Here is a 27,678-nt window from a genome sequence, read left to right as displayed (position 1 = left end):
ACATTGTATAGTAATCGTGAAGCAAAACGCGACGTTTTATAATACACAGAGTGTACTTTAACTGGCAACACAGGAATATCACGTAAAGATCAGGATATGTATATGTCAGGTTAACATTAGAATTTAGCCATCGATTACGAAACAAAGATTATATTTACACGTATATACAAAACTTTTACAAAGTATAATGAATATTGAGTTTAACGAATAAGAAGTTTGACGAATAATAAGTTTAACGAATAATAAGATTAACGAATAATAAGATTAACGAATAATAAGATTAACGAATAATAAGTTTAACGAATAATAAGTTTAACGAATAATAAGATTAACGAATAATAAGATTAACGAATAATAAGTTTAACGAATAATAAGTTTAACGAATAATAAGATTAACGAATAATGAGTTTAATGAACGCTATTAACAATGTTCTTGGGTTCAAACGAATCCACGGTCAACGGGATAACTCTTTACTATGCGTAGAATAATTTTAGGCACAAAATACGATTGTTGAGACGCTCGGTATAAACTGCTCGATGTGTCACTCTCCAAGGCGATCGCACGAATAATAAATTGATGGAAATTTTCCTCGCTGTACGATTCCATTTGTTTGTTATATACTCGTCGAAGCATCGAGAAAGTTCCAATCGCCGTTGCTAAGCAGTTTCTGCCTGGAGTTTGATTATTAATACAACGTGTGTCCCATTATATTGACACCTCCGAGGTACAATCCCATGTGGCTAGGCCCGTTCTTGAGGCCGTATACCGCCACAACCTCATTTCTAGGGAGAACCATACAACCACTCCACACCTCCGTCAGGCAAAACGTCCATTCCGTGACCGTGGCTACGTTCGGCGACCAGTTGTCACCTCGAGCCCAATCTCGCTATTACAAATCTCGAACAATTACAATCAGATTGAATGACAACAATTGCTTAATTACAGCTATGATAAAATCTAGATTACAATATTGCGGGATTAGCCAAAATTCCAAAGGCTCCGGTGTTCTTTCATCTCCGACATATATATTAAAAATATATTACTGCATAAATCCTTTGGTACGAAGAAAAACATATAGCTTGTATAAGTCATCCTTCTACAAATAGGATAATGGAAAAAATTTCAATATCAAACTAATGTTTTTAAATGGAACGATATATTTTTTTATTCAAAATGTGTTATTCGAAAAGATACACGAATTTCCTTGAGAATTGACGAGGGAATAAATCGAAGGTGGGTTCTTGAGATAAAATGTTTCCATTCTGGCCAGAATCGCGGCGTATTCTTGGAAAAACTCTCGTTCTGTGGCCAGATCGATCTTCGACCAGACAAATTCGGCTGCGAAACGTAGCGAACCAACGATGAGGTATCGCTGGTGGAAACTTTTTCCCGAGACTTTCGAACCACCGAAGTCCAGCTCAAGGAAAGATGAAATTTAGGAATCGAGAGGGCGCCTCGCCGATATTTTACAGCGTGCATCGCAAGGTAGTAACACCGACTACCGACTTGAAAGAGGATTAAATCACGAGAAGTACACCTTAACAGGATTATTCCACGAGAATTCAGCTTAAACGTGGCTTGTGTTTGCGCTCAAGTGATGAAGTAAAATTTTAATTGACACTTCAAGCAAGAATTTTGCGATGGAAAATTTAAAAACACACTTATCGAAATAACTAAAGAATAGCTACTAGAAAACAGTTCTATTACGTCAACCAAGCGAGCAGAAAGAAAGAAATTATCCGTATGATATCGCAATAAAGATTTATCGGTCTATAACAGTTCAAAGGTACGTAACCTAAAACTCTCATGCTGTAAGAATCCATCGATTCATGGTTTTTCTACATTACTGGTTTATTAATCTTGCATATCTTTCTAAAAATTCCTATCTCCTTAATAATCAAACTATCAATCATGCATCCTCTCTATCTTACCCTCCCGTGAAACAAAATCCATCATAATGTACCTTCCAAGGACCCTGTGATCTTTTTCATATCATTCGTATCTCATTTAAAGATGTACTAGCATAGGTATTCGAATGAAATTCATCGAAAAGACAGTACAAGTTAAACGAAGTCACTATTCAGAAAGTAAACTATTCCTCGTGCTGATCCAGCTTGCTCGCTGTCTAACGAGACGACTGACATTTATTCAGTTTCTGTTCCGGTGACGCTCGTTCGTCACGGAAGAACAACGATGGCGGGATTTCCACGTCAACGGAAGTCGAAGTGGATGTCGACGGCGGATAGATCATGAAAGCTGGTCGAACGATGCCGTTTAATGACCGCCAGCTACGGGATAGCGATCGTTTCTGATCGAAATAACAAGACCCTAGACGAACATCCTCGGTGATGATACGTGGAAGAGATTTCTCGGTAATCCAAGGATAATCGTGGACCGTTTCAAGGAACTGATACCTCGATTTTATTGTTTTGTGTAAGGATCTCTGTTGTTGGCGGAATTGAATCTAATCCTTTAACACGCGAGAATTTAGAGCTGGGTTCGTGAGACTGGAACGGTTTGACGATTAAGACAAAGTTAATTCGGTTGCAATGATTAAATTAAGGGCTTAGTGGGGATAATAATAGCAAAGATGCAAATTTGTGCACAAGTTTTTTAAAACGATAAAGGTGTTTCCTTCGATAAAACCAGATTTTTATATTGAAATATAAAAAACTTGAAGAATGCAGAAATGTTGAATGAAATAAGTTGAGAAAATTTAGCGTAAATTTTCTCTCGTATGACTTTGATTACACATAGATACATATGAACATAATTACCTTAGTTGTTCGACAATATTACATTACGAGTAACGTTTTAAAGATTGATGGGTGTTAAACATCTCTAACCTAATCATGAATCGATACTTGCTCGGAAAGCAATGAAAGAAGCCCGGAACTCTGTAGCGAAAGAGCGGAAGAAAGTTTCGTGGCTCCGAAAGTTCAACGAGATTGAAAGCTAACTCTGGGCGGAGCCACTCAGGAGATTAAAAAAAAATTCAGGTACACGATTTAGCGGCCGCTTCCACGTCCACTCGATACTCTCGTCGCATAATTTCGTTTTCCTTCATCTTATCCGAACCAAATCGACGAAATCCGTTATAATTACCTATTGTTACCCGATTTCGTTTTTCCAATAATAATTAACCTCATTCTCGTTCAGATTTTTTTTTCGTTGTTTGATTCATCCGAATCTAACGATACGCTATGTATGTCTTATGAATGAATTCGTAATATCATCATTACGTACATGTAGAAACTTCACATAGATATACCTATTTATATTTATACTCCAATAATTATCAGTCAATAGTGAGATATGATATCAAAATATATGTACAAATGTAGCTAAAGTCTTTCTAAACGATTACTAAAAGTATCGTAAAATAAGAAATTGGTTTCTAAGGGATGAGACGATTATTTTTTGACTTCAACTGGATGAAAAGAAAATATATAAATTAAAAAGAAATGTTTTTCATTGGAAAATATAACTTTCTAACTGAAGTGAGTAAAATTTCTCTTACAAAATTTTACCCACAGGCAGACAGGAAGGTAAACTAAATGAAAATCATTTATAAAAGTTAAATTCACAGAGAAAGTAGATTCTCATCTTCATCGACGCATTTAATTTGCAGTTTATCAAGTATTAAGTATCCTCACAACTCGCTGTGTAATTAATTCAGTAAAAATTAAAAATACTGAAACAAGTCGACGCAACAGTAGACGTTGAAAACTTGAGTTTTTTTCTATTTCCTTCTTGTCTATCGGCTAGAAAGTTGTTGCATCGTGATTCGCCGTTCTAATGTAACCGGATGGCCAGGAATTATGGTTGGTTCACGGTAATTACTTCGAGTAGTAGCGGTGTTATTACGAACCCTGCAACGAAGCCACCACAGTGTTAATTTATTTTCGCCTGGTCGATAATTAACGCCAATTCAAAGAGACATCATACTTTTTCCGCCCTCTTTTCCCCAACTTCTCGAAACTTTCCCTTTGAAAGGTGGAACTCGCGCTGAAAAACTTTCCTTTTCTCCCGTTCGTTTACGAAACTCTTCTATCGTTTACTACATTATTTTTTTGTTTACTTTTTCCTTTAAAAATTTCGTTCCCCGTTGCCTAGATGGGTTTAGAATTTAATAACCATACTCCGTTAATAGAGCATATACAAGCAAAAATGTTATACGTTGACAAAGTTTGCCCATTAATCTCTGATAGATCCTGCATGCCAATAATATTGAAAGATCCAAATAAAATCATAAACATATGCATATATATGGTATTTAAAAAATATAAATCGAAAAATATAGATCATAGAAATTTTCAATAGAAAATTGGCAATTTTGAAAAATTCAGCTTCTGTTCCAACAACCATTGCCTTCCATATTTTCGAACATTTTTTTCGCGAAAAAACGCTGATAGAAAACAAAGAAGCGAACGTAAACAAAAGGGGCGCGACTGTGCGAAAAAAACATCACAAACGACACCATCGTGTTTTAGGAACTTTAGAGTGCCAATAACAGCGGAAGGTTTGGCACAGCTTGTCAGAGAGGAATCACCAGCTCTCGAAAAGGGTTGCATCGGAAGTCGTGCCACGGTTTATAGTTCAAGGATGGCTGTCTCTATTCCAGGATAGAGGAACCTGGTGTAATTGATGAGTTCGCGTCACGCCAACCGCGATAATGCCCGTCACGTGATCAGGCTGAGTTCTCCTTGGCACCTAGCTTCGAGTTCGCCGTCGTTCTCCCTGGATGGAAGATGGATTTCCGGTCTGTCACGCGACCTACGTTGAAGCTGCCTCGTTAGAAGTAAATAGACTAGGAACTTTCGATGGATCGTTACTTCTTACTTTCCTAAATTAGGTGTGAGCTGCAAGTGATTAAAACTGTTGAGAATATCTAGAAAATTATGTAGAAACAATAGCTTCTCTAATTTAATCAAAAACAACTTTTGTCGTGAAGTCGACAATTTTGTGATTCAACTAGAGATCATTTTTTGCGACATAATTACAGATATACATAGACGTAACATAGAAATTAAAGATGCTAGACCATTCTTTTGTTTTCTTTAAAAGAAAAAAAAACCCGTTTCTATCACCAGTTCTTAGATTATCATAGAAATATGCAAAAATTCAGGAACGAGAGTTGTAGCTCATCACAGAGTTTACTAAGTTAACTTTGTGCACTTAAGAATCTGATAGAAGAATTTTAAGAAGTTACGAATTCATAACTGGAGCGTTATAGACAACAGCACAATGTTCATGAAACATTCAATCGTTTGACTAACCTGTTCTGTACTGCTTGATAGGGATCGACGAACATTAGTAGACTCCGATGAATATTTGAAAGCAGTTGAAAGCTTCCAAAGACATTCAGAGAACTTCTCCGATGCCTCTTCTTCTATCGTGTAGGAAAGCTCCAACAGTATCTGGTCCCACGTGAATAGCCAAGAATCGTCCGTGAATCTGTTGAAACACTCGAAAGGCTATTTGAACTCGAAACTACGCTTACAAACCGCGTATCTTAGGAAACCCTTTCTACATATTGTTCTATATTACCAGTCAAGAATCTGGACAATCATTATCTTGACAATACATGGGTACGAAGCAGCCAAGGCTCAAAGCTTCGTATCACCATCTAAGATATTTAACTAGAACTGCTTATTATAGAGAGAACGAAACTTTGTATCATGTGTCCTTTATTGGTAACAAAAATTAAGGAAAACTTTTTATGTTCCTAAAGTTCCACTAATATCAGTCAACAATTTAGACAATTATTATTTCGAGGATAGATACGAAACAGTCGAAAATCAGAACCTCGTTTCATTAGCTCTAAACCTGATTGAAAATTATTTAAAAAATGAAAGGAACGCAGTTTTGTATCAAGAATTGTAAAAACTTTAAAAATCTTCTCAAATTCCCAAAGCTTACCAAAGACCAGTGAAACAATTATTATTTCGGGAATCGAAGCTTTGTTCTAGCTATAAATTTACCCTAGAACTACTAAAATGCATAAAGCTGTAATCTGTAAATTACAAGGAAAAAATTACAGGAAACTCCCTAAATACACACAACTTTATGAACAACCCAATCTAAGAACTGCACATTAAGCCACGTTAAGACGCGATCGTAAACGCGGTGCACGTTGGTCAGGATTTAAAAAAACAAGCAAAATGAAAAGATTTAGAATGGAAGAAAGCGAAAGAAAGAGATGCGAACAAGGGAGCAAGAATATAAAGGCGCGAGTTAACGGAGGCTGGAAAAGCTAGACAAAAGGGACTGAGTCTATTTCCCGCGTTGAAAGTGTTCCTGCTGGTAGCCGGGTAGTAACGTAGAGGTAGACGGGGTGCAATCTATTGTCAACCCTCTACCGAGGCCTGTAACAATGGTTCTCTGTGTCAGCGACGCTTTTCATCGCGGCGTAAACGCTATCGGTGACGCGAACACCGATCTTCGTGTTCCGCGAGATGAGGCCGAGAGAAAGACACCCCCACCGGATACTATCTCTTCAGCATCCTTCCTTTTCACCTTTCTCTCTCCATCTTTCTCTCCCTCTCTCTCTTTCTCTGTGCATTTATCTGCCTCTTAGCTGTCAAACCGATGACAAATCGATGGCTGTTACCCGATCGTGTAGATTTGCATGCGGCGGGATTGTTTAATGCGTGGCACGGTGGCTGAAAAAATAGCAAGCTCGTAAACGAATTTATCTATCCGCGTGACCGCGATCTTTAATGCTTCTTCGTGATGTCGTTCTTTGATAAGATGGAACAGATATGTGTCGAATGAATCTTTAAATTAGAAAGTTGGTAAGTAATATTGTCGATGCGGATATAAATATTGATTGATTTTTGTTCTGTGATAGATGTTTGCGGATTATTAAGGAAAGTAAAATTCTATTGGGTTCTGTAGCGGCATATGCGTCTTAGGACGTTTCGATTCGAAGAAACCTCACTTAGTTGTTTTGCCACAGAGAATTAACATTGTACGACGCACATAATGTAATAAACACACTCTGGACAAAGCAATTTCGCTGCTACGTGTAATCTACAACCGGCGACAGGTTCAAACCTTTCGGTATCCCCCTCGACCAGTATAAATAGACGATCATATCCTCCAGATACAGTCAGTCGCGCGAATCAATATCAGTATCGAGTCAGTCAGTCAGTCAGTCAGTCAGTCAAGCGAATAAGTGCAACGAATCAGTCTAGCGAATCACTATAACAATTAGTATCAGTACCACAGTATCGCGCAATCTCATAATGAATATCCTCAAGTGAGCAACGCTTGCGATTAACTTTGTATTCCACATTTTACAATATCTGTAAATATAGTTAATTGAATTAACTCGTCTCGCTATTAATTTGACCAACAAGACGTCACTCCGTCCGCCACAGTTCTTTAATAAAATGAAAAAGAAATATTTAAATAGAGAATTTGGCGGGAGGATACTTACAATACAAGATGCGTAAATATAAAAATTAACCAGTTATTGTTCTTTGATAAATTTTTGCGAATCATCGAAGAAGGTGAGATCATGTTGGATTCCTTGATAAAATAGAGCAGGCATATGTCAAACTATAAAATCATGAGGCACAAGATTGAAACGATGAAAAGAACGCAGAAAGATCAAACAACGAGCCATCGGTTTAGCTGGCTCGAATTCTGATATTTACAAAATGTCGGAATAATCTATATGCTGTTAAATGTTGAGGTAGACAGATTTACGATCATCGAGAGACAATTTATTTCCTATTAACGCCTGCCTTGACATCTATACAAATGTCCAAGTGTCTCTGAATCGCTGGAAACATTAGTGCATGTTCCAAATCGACCATAGCCATTGGACGGTCGACAAACAATTTTTCAGGCGGCCTCAATTCGCCGGAGGAACAATTTCTCGTTGTAAATCAAACGGAAAATGGTTAGGTTTGCGTGCCAACTCGTCCTTCGCGATGTTCCTTAGTTATTAAAGCAGCGCTTAAGCCGTCAGGATGTGCATACGCGGCGATAAGCTAAGGCCTTAGCCCAGTTCACCCTAAGGAAATGGATACCATCGCGTGGGTGGACGATGTTACTATACGATAAAGACATCTTAAGCTGGAAACAAACACCAATTCCGAAGCCATTCGTTTGTAAATGCTGGACAGACCCGTTTAATTTGCAAATCTAATTTTATTTTCCATATCTTCGATCAAACTTGCGTGGAATAATTCAAAATCATAGACTTATCCTAAACTTGTGCAGAATAGTTTAAATTCTTAGATCAAACTTGCGTGGAATAATTTCAAATAGAATAATCGAAAAGTATAGTGGTAAGAATTTTTTATTGTTGAGTTGTTTATTGTATATTGTTTATTGTATATTGAGTTGACAATTAGAGAATATTCGTGCTAAAGTATTGGCATCGTAAATGAGATTAAAACGCTAAAGTTTATCAACGTATTTCATTATACCATAATGTCTAAAATAACATGTTCCAAAAACTCAAGTAATAACATGTCCTCAAAACTCGGACCCATCTCATGTCGCCGTGGAATGAGATATCATATCCATTGCCACTTTTATATTCAACGAGACCATGTAGAAAACGAGAAACGTGTAGGAATTTGAGGTAGAGCAAAGTGCACCACGCATTCCTCGTTCGTCGAATTTTTCTTCCCGTTGGCTGGCGAATCGCACGATTCCAGGTCAGCAGGTTCGATGATGGGGGTGGATGTTCAACGAGCAGCGTTTCCAACGTCGCGACGCTGCGGAGGATACTGGGCCGGCTGATTAAATTACACAAAAGTCTCTTTGACCGGAACCGGCCGATCGAGTTGGCATCGGCTGTAGGCATCGACCGCGCGGAAGGATGACAAACTTCGTTTCCGTCCTTCTGAATCTGTTTCACGGTCCAGCTGAGAGAGGAAGCTGTGTGGATGCTGAAGGGGATGGAAGAAATTGAGAATGAAAGGCTAAAGGGCCAAGTTTGAACGAAGAGAGGAAGAATACAGGAAACGTCGAGTAAAACGAAGGAAATTAGGGAATGGGAAAGTTCGGTTATAAAGAAGAGAAATAGAGAATCACTGGCAAGAATAAGAGAATTCGAAGAAAAAGTGGATTGATGAAACAGGGAGGAAGAAAGTTGCGGAATGGTCGAATTAAAACGAACAACTTCAGGTAAAAAGAAAAAAGTACTTAGAAAGGTTCGAAGACTTGTGAGATGAAAATAACAGAACAGTAGTGAATTAAAAAAATCGTTGTTAATCATAATAGAAACATTTTAGTTCTTCTTTGAATATTTATGTTCTACGATTCTTGCGTTTTAAGCAGATAAATAGAATATTCTACATTTTTTCTCGTGCTCCGCTATACATGTGTATAAAAATAAAAATCGAAGAGAATGTATACTCGACGGGTAAAAGAATTTATACGGAATACGAATGAATAAACTAGCGGAAAAAGAAAATACAGAGGCAAAGAAAGCGACAAAGGAGTCATGGTATATGAAACAGTAGGAATCTAAAAGGAACGAAACAAGCCATTAAAGAAATGAAGAACAGAGGATACCGCGGATTATGGAAAAATGAAAAGGCGCGAGTTTTAAGGAAAAAATGGAAAAAGAGAATGGTAATGGTTAAAAATGAAAAGAAAACAGAGGAGGAAACAAGGAATAAAAATCAATGGACACATTAAGTCGTTGCAAATAACCGACTTCATTTATATTGAAAATTATACTAATCGAATTATGATTTACCAAATTGAATATTTTGACCGTTCTATGTAGTAATGAAATGTCTATGTAATAATAAAATTAATCTATATGAATAAAATAGTAAATTAACATTTTTTAAATATAAATCTCCTTTTTTAAGTATTTAAAATCTATATGAATCCGGCGAAGGTTGTACGTACAAACAGCGAATCCCACAGAGCTGCTCGTACAAATCGTCGATTAATTCGACGAGTGACGTGCTATGAAATGCGATCGATCCGCTAAGCAAAGTAGAGAAGGATCATTTATCTCTCTATTTTTGTTACTCTCCCTCGTTTGATATACGGCCAACACGTTTGATGTTGCGCACTCTTTTGTGACTGCATTGTCGACATTTATGATTCTTTCTGATTTCTCATGCGAGCTTAACTCGTCCCTGGAGTAATCACAACCGGCTAGATTTAATCTGATATTTTCTGGTTACTGCTTCCATCATGGATAAAAATCAGCGATACATCGTCGATGAAATCATGCGCTGTAATCACGAATACGATTACGATACAGGAGGTTTTATCTGTTAGAAATTCTATTCGATATTAAACGGTTCTCCCTATATTTCATGCTACATTCCTTTTTTCTAGAATTTCTTTTGAACGTTGGTATTTTAATAGTATATGAAATTGAATCTCATGGGTGTGAAAAAAGAAGAAGATAAATTAAGATATTATTAAATTAAATTTCTGATTATCTTTTGTCCGGTACCGAATTTCCTTTCTACGTTTTCGAACTTATTAATTCGATTTATCCAAAAAAACACGCGTTGAAAGTATAGGAAATGAAAATCAGTAGTCGTTGATATCTGCTCTTTAAGTGTCAATCGGAATTTTTCAAATTTCGCTTTCACGTTGACATTAATAACTTCTCTTCTCGATATGTGAAACGTAAATGGATTATTATCCGTGGAACAAGTCGTTTATGTATTGTCGCGTATTCGTTCAACTGAAAAATAAAACCATTAAATACGCAAATATAACGTATAATGATAGAAATTGGACTGCTAAGCTGTTCTAATTAATTGTTGATTAAAACAAAAATATTGTTCCCGTGGTTTATTAACAATCGTTTTAACAATTTTATATAACTTTCTCTCAGAGGATGATTATCCAATGATAAATCGAACGCAACTGCTCCCTTCGAAGCCACAGTCGAATTTCGGTGTACGAATAAGATCTTACGATAGGAAACAAAAGAAAAAAGATCAAAACGAGAAATTCACTCATTCCATCTTCCTTGCGATCCATTTTCCACTTGCTTGACTATTACGGAAACGTATCGAGCATCCTTAAGTATCGATTCACCCACGACGTCGTTGCCTTTGAAGTATTTGCATCGCGTCTGTGCCAAGGGAGAACACGCGTGTGAACACGTCTACGAATCTCTGAAACCGATCCCAACGCCTCTTTTCATCCACGCCTCTCTTCTTCAACCAAATTTCCCTTTCGAATTATATTAAAGTATAATCCTGACATTAGTATGGCACTCTTCGAACACGTTGAAAATTCTCATTTTCTTGCCAGAGTTTCTTCTTTTCCTTCGGAATTGTGTTAAAGAATAATCCTAACACTTGTATAGTCTTCGAAGATAACGAAAATTTTCATTTTCTCCAGCCACAAATTCAATGTAATTTGTTTTCAAATTACATTGAAGAATGACACTTGTCTGTTACCCTTTGAACTGGAACAAATTTTCGCGATCTGGATCTTCGTCGATCATTCCTCAGGAAAGAATTCACGAGATCACTGTAACTTAACACATTCGCTGCCATCTTTGGAACTGCACATCCTTTTCACTTAACTTCCTTTTCTTTAAGGGATAACAACTACTCCAACGCTCTCTGCACTGCTTTTTTCAACTTTCGAAGCCATTTTGTCAAGAAGTAAAAGTTGTGTAAATAGTATTACGTAAATAATCACATCGACATGGTATATACGCCAGTAACAGCGAATGTGTTAACGAACAACAAAACTCGCAAATCGCTCAAAGAATATTCACAAAATTCGATCCACGCTATTAAAACAACAGCAGACACGATGTATCGTTGATGAAAGTCAAACAGGTAGCTGGACTAGCTATACTCTGTACGTGTGATTTAGAATTTTGGATTTGGGTCAGTGAGTATGCGAGTATCCCAGACAATTTGCCCAAAATCGGTCCATCGTGTGGTAAAGGTGAGGGAAAACGCCAGATAGAGCGTGCGCTTCGTCCGTGTAACTCTGCTGCTCGAACATGATGTCCTTATCCACCAGAGCTTTGTTCAGAGCCATAGATTGTTGGTAATGCACATTGTCGTCGCCGGTACCGTGTATCAGCATGTATTTTTTGCCACGAATTCCTTCTACCCTTCTGGCCACATCCGTGTGGTTGTAACCGTATAGATTATCCGCGGGAGTAGGCAACCCCATGAACCGTTCCGTGTACAAGGAATCTGCGATGGAAGATAATGTTTGGTTTTGTGACGTCAGACTATGAGTTAGGAGCAATTTGTTATAGTAGAGAATTATTGCGTTGGTACATTATAATATATATATATTGTAAATCATCGCGTTCTTTTTTCTCTATGCAATTTAGATTAAGGTAGATTAAGGTTTAAGTAGAAATGGATTTTCTGATTTGTATAAACCATTGGAAACTTATCCTTCGAAGAAAAAATGGAAGATACTCTATTTTAAGAATAATCGTATCTATAAAATGTAGATCTGCAAAAATTGTAAAATTTTATAGAAATGAAGTTTCTAATTTTTTGAATTTCTTCGCAATTAACCGTGAAGATGGAGTGAATTAAAGTTGCTTTGTTGTAAGAAAAAATAATCGTATCGGTATATCCCTATATTTTGCAATTGTCTAGATATTTAGTAATTAATTATTGTTATTTCCCGGAACCCAAGTGGAGATGGTGTTAGATACTTATTAATGTGCCAATACGGTAATAGCATTACCGTAATAAATCCAGGAGGTCACAGGTGCGACTGATATACCGCATTTGAACACCGAGGCCTTGTCAGTAGCCAGCACCATGGCAGTAGAGAAGCCGCCATAACTCCAACCCCATATCGCGGTTCTGTTTGAATCGATCCACGAATACGTCTCTTGCAGTACCCTAAAAATCATACGCATGCTGAAATTCCTACTATTAGGAATTTTCTACTGTTCCTATCAAAATTAATTTTTTAGCAACTGTCATTTCAAAAATTACATAAAATGGAATTCCTGAAATGCTAAATTGCTCATTTTACTTGGACTTTTGCCAGAATACCATACAAAAGATATAATTCTACAAAGTTATTTATGTAAAAAAATTTGTAATTAAAGAGTTAAAGTAAAATATTAAAACAGACCGACGATTTTTTTTAATCTCTACCTAAATAAATAAAATGTAATGCCAAAAGAGTTATTGTTATAATATGCAGACGTTTCTTCTTTTTCAAACGTGCCTTCCTACCATATCAGATATGAGAGGTTCTGTCGTATTCTCAAAAGAATCTGAACATTTGCTTTTCTCAAACAAATAAGGGAAATCTAAAAATTATAAAACCTGAATCTACCTAGTAACAGCAATTTGATCCTCGATTTCCACGGTGCCAAGTCGTCGATAAATTTCGAACAACATCTTGCTACCCTTATAAGCTGACCCACGACCATCGATGCGACCATAAATTACGCTCCTGTTGGTCACCATGTACGATTCGAAACCAAACGATGCCTCATTGGTGACCCTAACAGTGTTTGGACCGGCGTAACTGTAAAAGTGAAAAAAAAAATAAAAAATTCGGGGAAGATAAATTGATGAAACGTCGTACTAACGCAAGAACTATACTGCGATTGGAAATAGAGATCAAGAATCTCTCTCTTTCCCTCTCACGTGCAGATCAATCATACTTAATAATCTCGAACGGTGGAAAACGAGTTTCAGGATTAAGGAACCACTTGGTCTCGCGGATTTTTGCTCGCAACGGTGCAACGATAATCGGAAAATCGAACAGCCACCGCATTCCGAACGTGACTCGAGATAGATTACGAATGGATTCCAACCTCTCGGAAGCATATACGTCCCTTCATTTGTGTGCTTGGATTATTATCTCTTGCTTGTTATTATCGATTCGAGAGAAATGTATTCAGAACGCTTTTATGTTCATAAAGACAAAAATTATAGTCTTTATTCTTTTTTAAGTTTGCTAAGCTGTTTTAACGCTCCTAATTGATATCATGGAACACATAGTTTGAGTTAATTCCTTCAGGATTGAATGTTTTTTAAATTTTCTTTTCAATTATTAATAACAGAGACACATTGTTTCGATATTTACGTATATATAGATATATAAACTTACACGTTGATTAATAAAGGGTACGATTTCTTCTCGTCAAAATCAGGTGGCAGAGAAAGTTTAACTTTATTCTTGTATCCATTAACAGTGACATAGAAATTTCTAAAGATAGGCTGCGTGCGGGTTGCCAGTTTTTGTCTCAGTGGTCGATTTTCCTCCCAATTATAAATACGTTTATGATTGGCGTTCATAATCGTGATGAATAATGGATCCGGACCAGAACAAGACAGGGCATAGTTCGAGCTATCGGTAGAGAAGTACGCGTAGGCATAAGTGCAGCGATTTCCTGTAAAGCAATCGATATTTTTCAAAATAAATCGCATAACATATATAGATAATACGTTTATTCATCAATATTGGGCAACTTTTCCTGAACAACGGTATATGTATTCGAAACCCATTCCCAAGTTTCAAATACTTGCCCTCAGGAGAAAAGACGTTACAGGACAAACAAACAGGTGCCCCATTGCCATCCAACTGCACTGAGTACACATTTCTATGCGAAGGTTCATCGAGCTCATTGCCCAAATAATAAAGTCTCTTCCTGGCGTGATCCACCGTTAGGATGGAAATAACTTCCTTAGCTCCTGGTGTCAAATCTTTTTCGCCAACCAGCTTCCCATCCTTGTACTCGAACCTAGTCGCATGTTGGAACCGTCCAGCCGGCGTTCCAGAATCCTGAAGCTTCACAATGATAACATATTCATCGTGAAAGACGAGAGGTAGAATGCGAAGCCAGCCCTCGTTTTCCTCCTCGTAGTAAATATTACTGTTGTTACCCCTTAAGTCGTAGAGAACTATCTGAGCTTTGTTCTGCACGCGGTTCGTCCAGGTGACAGTAACTTGGTGATTGGTCCTCCAGTTCACGGTGTAGAGGACGCAGTCTCTGTGAAAGAAAAACGCGTTTGGAAAAATTCCTAAATTTTTATCTTAAATATCTTATTCATAAGCTAGGGATTTTTATTGAAAGCTCGTGTTTTCATGATCACAATTAGGTAACCCATTGACCATCAAGCAAAAAAATAATGTGTTGGTCGATCGCTATTCTGAAGTTAAATTCGTGTAGTATATATTAATGTTAAACGAACGTGTAAGTAACCGAACAATTGTAAGAACGGAACCTTAATCCTTGTGAGATACTCACGTGCCAACAATATCAGTAGGAGGCTCAAGATTGAGTAATTCAGAGGACCAATTATCCAAATCAACGACGCTCATTGATACAACTGGATTTGGACTGCCTGCCTAAAATTTGAAAAATTATATGTTTATATCTAAACGACATTAACAAAGAAAGAACCACGAGCTGTTAAATATTAAATTTTTAATTAGATTTTTAAATTGGATAATTAGAATTTTGTAATAATTGATATTTATCGTTCTTAATTAAATATTATATGTGTAATACTTCCCTACAAAAAATTACACTAAAGAAGATGAATAGAATTTTACGAAAGAGAACACAAGTAAATGATACATGTGTTTCACATTGAAATTTCTCCGCGTATAAAATAAAGATTGCTTTCACAAGTGGTCCAACATCGAATCGAAGCAGTTTTTCGCCATTGTAATACAACTACGAGAGAATAGGTCTGTTACAAGAAAAAACTAACGGTTAAACGCTACGACGACCACAAGATAACCCTTTTCATCCCCTTTTAAACCCCGCAACGACGCCGTAAGGATAGCTTGAGCTTCCTAATCTCGTCTTTTAACGACTGCAAAACTGTGTTACTTGTATCCGAGCAGACTGACTAAAGCAAAAGGCCGATTATCCGATTCGATTGATTCTTCCTTATTAAATTCCCATTTTCGATTCTATACGTTCCGGAAATTGTTAACAACAAAAATAACTACCTTTGGATATTTGATTTTTATCTCCTTCGGGTATTGATCTTTCATGTTTCCTGGAGATCCATACTTTGGTATTTCGATATCTTTCACGTTCGTATCATTGAAAGTAGCAAAAGCAAGGTGTCGTCCATCGGGAGAAAGCCAGAGAGCCGAAGCAGAAGCTAATACTTCCTCTGTAAACGTTAACACATGAATTATTTCGATTATTCTATCGATTAATCAAACTAATAATTTCATCCTAATGGAGAATTAGAATTTTACAATTAGAATTTTTCTAACATTAACGTGTTAAAGTTGTCATTGAACACTTTTATGTTAGCAAGATAATAAATGAGGGATTCACATTATCTGTTCGACCATTCTTTTCGATTACCTTCGTAAACCCAATCAGGTACTCCGTTATAAACGGTGTCGAGCACACCCGTGTTCGTTATTCTTCGAATATGACTGCCCCCCTCGGAGAACACTTGGTAATAGATATCGTTCTCGTGAACATAAATCAAAGCGTTCCTCGTGGGCGACCACTTGAACAGAGGTATGCGATCGCCATTCGCAATTCTCGTGTACGTTCTACGTGAATAAAAGCAAGGAAATATAAAAAGGGAAACGTATACAAATTTATAAGGATTAACTTTTTGATAATAATGTAACAAGAAAGTCTTGAATTTTTTTTTTTTATTAATCTGCAATTAGGAATACTACAGTTAGAAGTCTGATAAATTGTTATTGATATTTGTAATATTTTATTTTTACACGAATACTGACAAATTCGAAATATATAACTGAAACTAACTGAACGAACATTAACTTTATCATTATCGCTACTGGCATGTTGCATTGTTTTGTAATTTGATTTATCACGGTGCCGTTAAAATTGTCGGTAATGTAAAGTAGATAGTTTACCTGGTTTTAGTGTCGTATACGTCGCACCTTTGATACAGTGAATACCGGAAACCCTGGAGATCGATAACTTATATATCTTTTTATACTCAAAGAACAGAGATGGAATTTTAACCGTCGCGCTAGTAAAACGTTTACGATACGATCGATCGGAACTTGTAGCATGCAAAAATTATATACTCACGTTTGCATAGTCATGACCAATCGCAATGAAAGAATTGTCGAAGGAAAAGCTTATGGAAGGCTTCTCGTAATCGACCTGAAACCACATTAATATTCATTAATAAAACATCAAACAAACATCCAATCGAAACAGAAGTCAAGATAACGAAGAACAATCATTTCCGAAAATTTGAAAATATCAATGTTTGAAAATCGAAAAATCTGAATATTTGTGCGTTTGACAATTTTGACGAATATTTGGAAATTCGGAAATTTAAAAACTTGAAAATCTTTCAGTTTCTAAATTTAACGATTTCAAGACGTGGAAATATGAAAATTTACGATTCGTCTCCCACGTTGTCGAGCAGATTTTTAATCAAAACACCTGTCAAAATTAGCGAAGAACAGTCGTGATACATTTGACAAGAAGGATCGAGTAACGATTCGTCTACCATTTTATCGGCATAGTGGTAAGCGGAAATTGATCCCTGGAGTACAGCAAGTATTCGAAATTGGGAGCAATATCAAGGTATCGGGGCAGTATGGTTGGACAAATGCTTGAGTGATTTGGAGTATCGATACTATTGATTTCGTGTCAAGTTATCGGATACGTTACGACACGATAAATCTTAGATTGTTCGGAACGATCGATACATTATCGTGGTATTAATTCATCGAACGTCGAAATGCTACGTCATGCTTCGATCTTCCTTGAGGGGGTGAAATGGGAAACATTTTCACGTTTTGTATTTCACGAATGATATTTTGTATTTCGTTCTATGCTCTCTGAACCATATTTCAATATTCGAATATTTCAGAATTTGAAAGTTTATAGGTTTGTATGTAACAAAACTTGAAAAGTTGCAAATTTCGGATAAACATTAGAAGTCGTATTTGTTGAAACGAGAACAAGACTGGGACGCAAAAATGCGAAAACCGTAGCAGGATTGATAGGAAAACGTTTGAAAAATCTTATTTATAATGTATAATTTGGAATGATTTTAGTTCGGAATGATCAGTAAACGTTTAGCTGGAATATCGCTAAAAAAGACGCAAACGCTTCGAGACCAGGGAAAATTGAAGAGAAAATGTTAGACATCGTGTTTCTTAAATCAACAACGTTCGATGTTGATTCATGGCCAAAAGTGGACAATGTAATTCACCGGTTAAGAAGCTGGTAAACGCTGAGAATTTTCGTACGATTAATTAAACGTAACCGTGTTATTTGTACGTGTCCCCGATCGAGCAAAAGGGAGAGCCCGACATTCAAGCAATTTGTTCTTGAAATTGAAACGTAATTTCTCGAAAGCCCGCTGCCCACATCCAATAGAATTTCCAAATTGCTTAAATAATTAAAGTACTGAATGAAATATTGTAGAAATTCGAAAATATCAGATATCATCTTCAAGATTCTCTTCCAAATTTTCTATATTCTTTTATATTGTTTTATTGGACATTTAATTTCTTGATATTCAAAAAATAAATAGCATTTACTAAAATAAAGAATCTTTTAAAAATTTGAATAAATTTGATTTTTGAGTACTTCGTTCCGATAATAAATAACGACTAATATGACATGATTTCATTCTTTCAATTGTAACATCAATCGTAATTCGTTACATCCATCTTAATATTAGGTTGTCCGGAAAGTGTTTCTCTTTCGCAAACGTGTCTTTTACAACAATGCACCTTCATACAAACGTGAAACCAAATCTGTGAAATGTAGCAGTGTTTATCTCAACAGAACAAAATGGATCGTACGTAATTCGACAAAATAATATAAAACAAAAAACGCTGTGCGTCTATTATTTCCCCATAAAACGAAAGAAACTTTTCGGACAACCTAATATGTACCTAAGTGTATTTTATATTTTTGATTACAGCCAACATATACATTGTTCTCTATCCTCTCACAATTATCACAATCATTTAAATTTAAAATATTTATAAAAAGTTCAAGACGAAAATTACATCTTGCTTTTGATCGTGGACTATTTCTAATTTGCAAAAAGGCAAAGGAACTTCTATGTATTTCTGTTCCAATACGAAACTGATAAATTTCTCCTGATCCCAAAGCATATATATGCTACATACACATATGTATACTTATATGCATATATATATGTGTGTGTGTGTTTGTATATAGGTAAAAATACACCATATAGCATATACGTGTATAGGTGAAAATAGATCAAATAAATCATACCATTACGGAAGAATCCAAAAGGACCCAAGTGGTTCCCTTAGTCACGTCGAATACGTGAATGTTACCGATGTAATTATCGGAATAAATGATTTCCGTGTCTGTTTCCCAAGTAGCATTGAAGCTGTTCGCCCGAAAGCTTTGATCATAAGTCTCTTCCAGCTTGAACGGAACCCTAACAGCATGATGATCATTGCCCTCCGAGGATTCGTATCTGCCCACGTCCTTGTCGATCACTTGTGGAACTATATCGGAAAGACGGGAACACTTAGTATTTTCTTACGAACAGAACCAAAGGAGGAAAGTGAAGGAAGAGGAAGAAAAGACAAGGAGGAGATCAATCGCGAATTGATAGAACGAGGCTGGAAAAATGTCGAGTAATGCTAAAATTTCGGAACTGTACGAGTTTCTTGATATAGGTAGACTGATTAATTGCGAATTTATTATTCATCGAGCCACATGTGGGTCAAAGCTGTGACTCAGAATATCCGTGATCCACATACATGTCAGAGTTGTTTAGGTTTAGGTGTCCATAATCTGCATACTCTTCGAGAGAATTTTAATGGTTCGAGTGGCGCAAGTCATTAGGGAAATTTCATGGAAAATTGCCAAACGATGAAGCAATAGTGCTTGATTTATTCCGTATTGAAATTAGAATTAGCAATCGGTATAATCACGTTATTTCTACATTTTTCCATTCTACTTCGCGGTATACTGCTATATACATTAGCCCTCATAAACAAATTGTCCATCTTTATTTCTTCAAATTCCGATTTCTAAGAGTACGATTTCAAAAAAAAACGGAACAGTTTAAAACAGTTTATTTCATCCACTCAATATTATAACAAGTATATTATACTTCTTTTTATATTATACCGATTATTTCAACGCAATTATACTTTTCGTTTTTAAAAGTGTCTTGCATTTGGCAACAGTATGCAACAATTGTTAAAAAACAAGATAACCATCGTCATACGTTTAGATCAACGATTTCTGGCGTCACCGTAGCGTCTAAATCGTAACAGGCAGAAAGTATACGGAATAGGGCTACAATTAAACTTATCTCCAAGCAAATAACGCAAATCGGTGAAGAGCATTAGCCCGATTCCCGTCGATCTCGAGGCACCCGGCTGTATCCCGAGACGTCCGGTCCCTAAGCGGCTCAACGGAAGCGCGATTATCTCTTGAGGACAAAGAAGCGGAAGACTTACTGGATTTTCCAGCAACAAGGACGACCAGGAATCCGTGCAGCACCAGTATCAGCTGTGGCAGTATCTGGAAAAGATTTCGTTCCCGTTGAAAGAGACCATAAAAAGACAGAGAAAAAAGGAGGTCGAAGAAAAAGAATCCTCGCATCTGGAATTCCATTCCTCTCTCCGTGCTGCTCTGTCCGCGACACCTCGTCAGGATACGGCGAGGCGAAGAAGGAAAGACGGATTTATAGAACATGTTGAAGGCGTTCGACCCCGGAGACAGCAACACGTGCATCGCATAAAGGTTTCGCGTCGACGATTTCGCGAGCTTAGTAAAATCCGCGAAATTGCTGTCGCGAAATTGCTGGACGACTCCTGACCAGATTTGTTAACCCTCCGACGGGCAAGATGGCTGTGCTCGTCGTTTTCTTAAGCCCTTCACATCTATAGACAAGATATCTCGCTATATGGCGAAATGAAAATCATAGTAGCGCAAGTAAATATTTTGAGAATTTAGATTTAGTCGCGTATTACGACAATTAAAATGATTATTTCATTAGTTCCAGAATTAATTAAGATAGAATCGGGTCGATGAAGTCTGAAGAACGATACGAGTTCAAGAAATACATTTTGAGACGTGTCACAAAATATCATCAAAGTATTATTTTTATATCGATTAGATATCATCCATCGATGCCTCGCTAATTAATTTTTGATCTGAAGTTTTCAAGCGAGACATTTATAGAAACCTTTTATAAACATATTATGTGTGTTATACGTCACTTTTGAAATACTTATTAACGTTTTATTTCTTACTAGTATTTTAAAGTATCTATCTTTTGTCTCTTATAATTATATTACTTATTATACGTCGTCGAGTTACAAAGGGATTGTCACGAGGGATTAAAGCTAAAGACAATCTCCTTTATCGATCACGCTCCTGAATTATAATAGAAACTGGTCTACATTGAGTTGGAGTTAAGAAAGGAGGACAATTCGCGAACTGAAAATATAACAATGAGATGATAGATAAGAAAAGAAGGATCAACGAACGATGTTGCACGATAAAGAAAAGTTGAACCAGGAAAGGAGTAATAGGACTTTTCCGTTTGGTTGTGAATCTTTTAGGAGACATCAGGATGGAATAGATCACGTTGAGAAAGTCCGTTGGTCAGCACAAGTATCTCGTGAATGATATAAGGTTAGTGGAATTCTCGTTCGAAGAGGATCAGGTTTAAGAACACATACTAGGTATACCAGGTATTCTTAAATTTCTAAATTTAAAGCGAAGGAGAAAAGACTCCACTTCAAAGTCATTTTCAGGAAGAAACTACTAATTTTTATCCTTAACATTTCTGCAAAATTAAAAATTAAATTTCTTATCTAACTCGTTAATTCGATCATCTTTTAACCACAAATTTCTATATTTTCAAAATTAAAATTAAAGTAGATCGATTTTAATTCGCTCAAATATAAATATGATATTATTTAATCCGCACACAAATAAAATTATACATTAACTGTCCAGCAATAACATCGTTGATATCTCTGTTATCTATCGGTATCTAAGTAATATTGTTGATACACAGTATCGAAGTTGGATGGAATTGTTTTTCAAAAAACTCGAGCCTAAAAACACTTACTCGAATTACTCGGTTATAACATTCTCACGATTTAAGATACAGCCTAATAAAAATAAACTTCAAACCGTAAAGACATTGAAAATTTTAGAACTTGTACTATGGCTATCGAAAGTCAAAAGTCTGCGATAAAAGCAAGCGTTTCTTTTTCCTTCAAGTAAGAACAGTAAAAAAAAAAAAGAAAAATACAGCGAAAAATTAAATATTCTTTGCATGTACGAAACCTGGAGGAAAATGTTCGAAGTTCCCCTCGCTTAATGAAGACCAACTGACAGACCAAAGCTGGTTTGAAATTATAAAATTGCATTTTCTCATTCATCGCCGATATATTTACTTATTTCATAAGCAATGAGTGCCTTGATTTAACGAAGAAAATCTTTGAAAGTTCCAGCTCGGCGAAATTTCATTAAAGTTACCCGATTTATCGTTACAATCCCTATTTATGAAATATGGAACACCTATTCATTAAAAATATTGGCTAATACGGTTAATCTCTAATTTAACCAATTAACGTCAAACGTACACGTTGCAGGTTAACTTTTGTTTGTTCACCTTGGCTCGTCGAATGCATTGCAAACACGATGTGTAAAAATTGTTAATAATTCTCTCAAGATTATTAATCTTCCGATCAAGCAACAAATATAATCTTGGAATAAAAGTAGCTGTTTTGATTTATCAACCCGTCTTTTTTCTTTTTCACGATCACGTTGTATGTTCGCGTTTCCAACCTCTTTTTCCGCGAGATTTCTTCCAAAAGCGACGCATCGTCGACGATAAATCGAGGCACGCGAAACTTCTTCATCCATGCGACGAAAACAACTGGAAAGAGAAGTTGTCGAATCGATACGATTCTCTGGAAGAAAACGGAATTCGAAAATGTCGGTCGATTACGGGATCGGCAATTATCTTCAGGGTGTCTTGCTTTTAACACGACCGTTTCTTTCTTTTTTGTTATTAGAACGCGCGCGATCGTCGTAAAACCGGTTACACGAAGAGTCTACCTAAATATAGATTACCGTGTAAACGAGAAAAATAGTACAGGTGATACAGTTAATCCAAAAAAAAATTGTTTTCTAAACATGTAATAATCCCTTACTTTTATCTCTTATCCATGTAATTTCTAAATTTTTAAACAAACTCGCTTAAATGTAATCGCTGGTAATATTTCGATAGCAGCTGATGTATTAAAATCAACGTATCACATATTGTTACAATTACTGCCTCGATAAAAATGAATACTCTGTCACCTATTCCTATACAACGACTTATCGGTATTCACATGACATCCATATCACATAAAAAGAGCAAAATTACATAATGAGACTGATAATTTAACGTGTCACGAGACTCGACACATTCAAAAAAACAAATAAAAATGGAGAAAAGAAAAAAGTCAGCGAATTTCATTGATAAGTGATAGTGACCTCCACTTCAATCGATTAGACGATAAGAACAACAGGTCGATCTTAATTACTTCTACAAACTATATAATCACGTGAATAGCGGAAGAGATTGAAGAAAAAGCTTGCTCTCCGATAACCTACCCGGTTCCACGACATAGCGAACACGTAGCAGGGTCCGTCGATGTCGATTTCCCTATCGTGTGATTCCTTCTAGTGACGATCAAGAGATCGACACGGCTCGATGAATGTCACGGGTGCGTCGAACACAGACTGATCCATCACGTAGTTTTCCGATGTGCCGGAGGCCGCGATCACTCCCACCTCCGACGATCAACACGGGGCATTCCCTCATAGTACTCGATCTTGGCCTCAGTCTTTTTCCTCCTTTCTAGTTTCGTTAATTCTCCGGTTATCGCTACGATCGACTGATAAGGACATCTTCTCTTTATCTGTATATCGCGAACTGTGAGTATTCGATCGAGTTCGTATATGGTGTTTGATGAGTAAGGAAAATACGATGATGGATTAAGAAAGAATTGGTCATCTTGCATATGGAAGATTTTGTCTAATGATGTTGAATTAGCGAAGAGGTAGATGTATCGAAAGATTTGTATACAGTCGTGCATATAGCGTTGTATTATGACTGGGGTTTTAACGTCTTCCGTAACGGATTTGCTAAAGCTGGAAAGATAACGAAAATATATTTTTCCAAGGAAAATAATGTATACGTTGCTCTGCTGTCCAAACTTTGGCTGTATGTGGAAACTTTGACAGATTTATACTCATAGTATTTGAACTCGACCAAAGTATATAAAATAATAATGAATTAGTAATTAAAAGCAGCACTTACTACCTTTTTGTAGTATCATGAATTCTAATTATATATATTATAAATTTAAATGACTTCTTCAAAGGTGTAGTAACAATATTTTTTTTCTAGTTATTCTATATCTGCTGTACGACTACTATGTATTCACATAACACTACTTACGTCACCTTTAGTATATTTTTTATCAATTTGCTAAAAATCTTCTTGATATACGAAAATGAACAAATCGAAAGATGCAGAGCTCATAAGTTAGAAAATAGCACTGCGAAGTTTGACAATTTCAAACACAATCATTATTATTCCGCATCGACTTTTAGAAGTCAATCTGACCACATCAGTTGCTCAACGATAACGAATACGCTTTAAACTCAAAAGCTTTGAGTTCAGTACTTTTTTATTCAGTTTTGTAGGAAATTAGTTCTGTATCAATACTTTCGTTCATTACTATATAAGCCAACATTACTTTAAAAGGTTAAGTAACGCTTAATTTAAATTTTAATTCGAATTTAATCTCTCCTTAACCCTCTGAATTTAATTATACCATTGATAACATCATAGCTTCCATTTACCTATTTATTATATTACCACAAATATAAAATTGATCAAAACAATACCGTAATATTCGATTGCAGACAAGACAGTATGATAATCCTCCTTTGGAATCATCGGTTCTATAAAAAAAATGATCGCAACTATGTAACACAAAAAATCAAATTTGGGCGATATATCAAAACGAAAAAAATAAATAAATAACATGTAGAATGCAATTCCATTCAGTTAATGTCAAAAAAGAATGAAACGAGGGGAAATCGAACGGATTAACGTCGGCTGGAATCTGGCGACGTGAGCGCAGACACTTCACATTCTTTCCCCGTCGTCGGTTGTCACTAATAATCCTGATTCACGGGCCAACGCTGTCAATAACTTCGTAAAGCTTTACGAAATTCTGCCGCTGTAAATCGCGGTTATCGAACGACAACTCATCGTCGCTGCGGAGATCGTCGCTCGGTATTGCAAGTTGCAACGCGTCACGACAAGGACGCTCATTGATTCGATGACGCGCAAACAACCGGCGAATCGGGCCAGGAAAAGATACTCGACCGATAAAATTGCACGCTGCTGAAATTATTCTGCGAACCAGTAACGCGCCACGCGTAATCGCTACTAGCTTCGTGACCTGTCTAACAAAAGGCGCTAATCTATGGAATTACCAGTTAAAAGTTAAGCGTTGACTATTCTATCGTGGCTTTGTAAATTGCTTTTGTGAATCGTTATTGATCTAAACGAGTATCATAGTCATTTGTTGTTGTAAGATTTACATTCTAGAAGTAGATTGGAATAATACATGTAAATATTCATACAGTAAAATCGATGAAATTTATAGCGAAAGCTTCCGCATACTTCGCGTCAATTAATGATAGTATTTACGAAACAGATAATAATAAGCGTACGTATCTATTTACGCGAATGGAGATAAGGTTCATCCGAACATTGGTGGTCCCAAGAACGTGTGGGTAACGCGAATGATAACTTGTGTTGGGTCAATGCCACGTGAAGCAATGTTTGTAGAGCAAAGTCGAGGCGCGAACTGGTAGGTAGGTCCGCGGAGTACAGACGCATCTTTCGTTTGACAGGGAGCGTGACGAGACTCGGAAGAGAGCCGGAAACAAGCCGCTTATATCGTCGACCTCGACGAACCTAATCAGCCAATCTTTGCTGAATGCCCATTGTTCCGGTATTTCGAGCGGGGTCGTGATAAGATTCAACTGAGAGATATTTCAAACACGAATCAACTAAACTGTACGCTTTCGAGTAGAAACAATCAATTAACGAACTTATAGATAGACAAGGATAAACTGAAGTATTGGTACAGACTGTACATATTTTCCTGTAAAACCCTGTATGAATCTGTAAAACAAAATTCATATTCGATTCTTTTATAAAACGTAACTTACAAATTTATAATTTAAATATACTATAGTTACACTGTCATCAAGCAGGATTATAATAAACAATGTATAAACGATAATTTTTAGCAAAAATAAAGTTTCATTGATTATACTACGGGAGAGTATAAAAGTACCAGAAACCAAAAATTAACAGTTCACAGAGGTTTGAAGATTTCTTAAATTTATGATAAATCTGATTCAGCACGGAGAAGTTTATTCTTGCGTGTAAAGTGTCAACAATGTTGTAATATTCAAAATAGCAAATAACAGATACGGCAATAACATCTAATGTATATGTATATAATCAGATCTCATTTATCAAGTCAGTAGCGTCACCCCTCGTTGATAACGAAGAATGTGATAACGCTATCCAATAAAACTAGATACTCAAACGCCTGTAAATATGCAACTGTAATCTCGAAGCGTTTTAATTCTTGACTAATCTCGCTAGATGTCTCTAGTATAGAATTTACTAGAATATGATGTAATTCCTATATTCGCCGTAGCAAATCACAGAGGGCGTAAGAAACACTCCTTTTCTCAAGGTCGGTATTACAGAACGTGAAACACAAAGTCCCTATATAATAACAGATCTATTCTGTATTTGGTCCGTGCTCACATAATGCGATATCTATATCCTGTATTTAGTTAATGTTCCAATATATTCGAAATATAATAAACGATATTCATCTCATAAGCTTTCTTCTATAGAGAATATTTGTTCATAAGTCGATATATTTTCATGACAATGAGTTTCTTATCTAAGATACAATTAAACTTAAAATAATAAATCAAGTTCGAATACCACAAAATGGTCATATCTTTGTCGCGATCGGGTAAAACAATTTCATTGATCGATACGAAATTGGACGCGGTTCAACTTTCACAATCTACATGAAATATAATAAAACGCACTGAACAATCTGATATCAACTTGTAGCATCAAATATCAGTTACAACAATGAAATTAAAAAATCGGGAATAAATAAAAGAATAAAAATGAAAGAATAAAACGACCTTATTAGGTCGCTATACATTATCTTTCTTTCTTCACATAGCTCTTTAGTCATTTTCTTCGTCATTCGGAACCTGCGATATATGCGATATATAAATATCGTTATGACATATCACTGGTAGATTCACATTCAGAACGGTTACAAGGTATTGCAATTAGTGTTGAATATTACTATAATATACAATCGTCAATAAAAAGAAGGAAAACAATTTCTTAACGCAATAAATCTATCCAGTTGATCCGAATGAAAAAAAGATGCTTAAACATCTGTAATTTCTCAATTTTATAATTTATACGAAGCTATTCAACGTGGCTTGTCAACGGTTCGCACGTAATCACAATTTGTTCGTCGTACTATAAAATAGTTTAGATGTACGAAGTTCGATCTAAAATTTCAAATTCAATCAGAAACTATAAGTTCACCGAGAAACGTTCTAATAAAAGCTCCAAACTTCATATCTC

The 27,678-nt window shown here is 36.2% G+C and overlaps 1 protein-coding gene across 1 annotated transcript; it reads right to left on the bottom strand.

Moving 5' to 3' along the window:
• Positions 1-10,780: 10,780 nt before the first annotated feature.
• Positions 10,781-24,159, bottom strand: LOC117156772 (venom dipeptidyl peptidase 4). Its single transcript, XM_033334111.2, has 13 exons — positions 23,565-24,159; positions 20,399-20,462; positions 19,191-19,432; positions 17,007-17,081; positions 16,826-16,878; positions 16,296-16,492; positions 15,926-16,095; positions 15,213-15,313; positions 14,491-14,954; positions 14,072-14,354; positions 13,289-13,483; positions 12,683-12,843; positions 10,781-12,171 (listed from the first exon to the last, which is right to left on the bottom strand). The coding sequence occupies exons 1-13, from the start codon at positions 23,577-23,579 to the stop codon at positions 11,855-11,857; spliced, it is 2,337 nt and encodes a 778-aa protein (XP_033190002.2). The 5' UTR covers positions 23,580-24,159; the 3' UTR covers positions 10,781-11,854.
• Positions 24,160-27,678: the final 3,519 nt, after the last annotated feature.

The sequence above is a fragment of the Bombus vancouverensis genome, chromosome 4 (genome assembly GCF_051014615.1).
Source record: "Bombus vancouverensis nearcticus chromosome 4, iyBomVanc1_principal, whole genome shotgun sequence".
Taxonomy (NCBI): Eukaryota; Metazoa; Arthropoda; class Insecta; order Hymenoptera; family Apidae; genus Bombus; species Bombus vancouverensis.
Note: the sequence above shows the minus strand (reverse complement) of the source record. Positions and strands in the feature narration are given on the sequence as shown.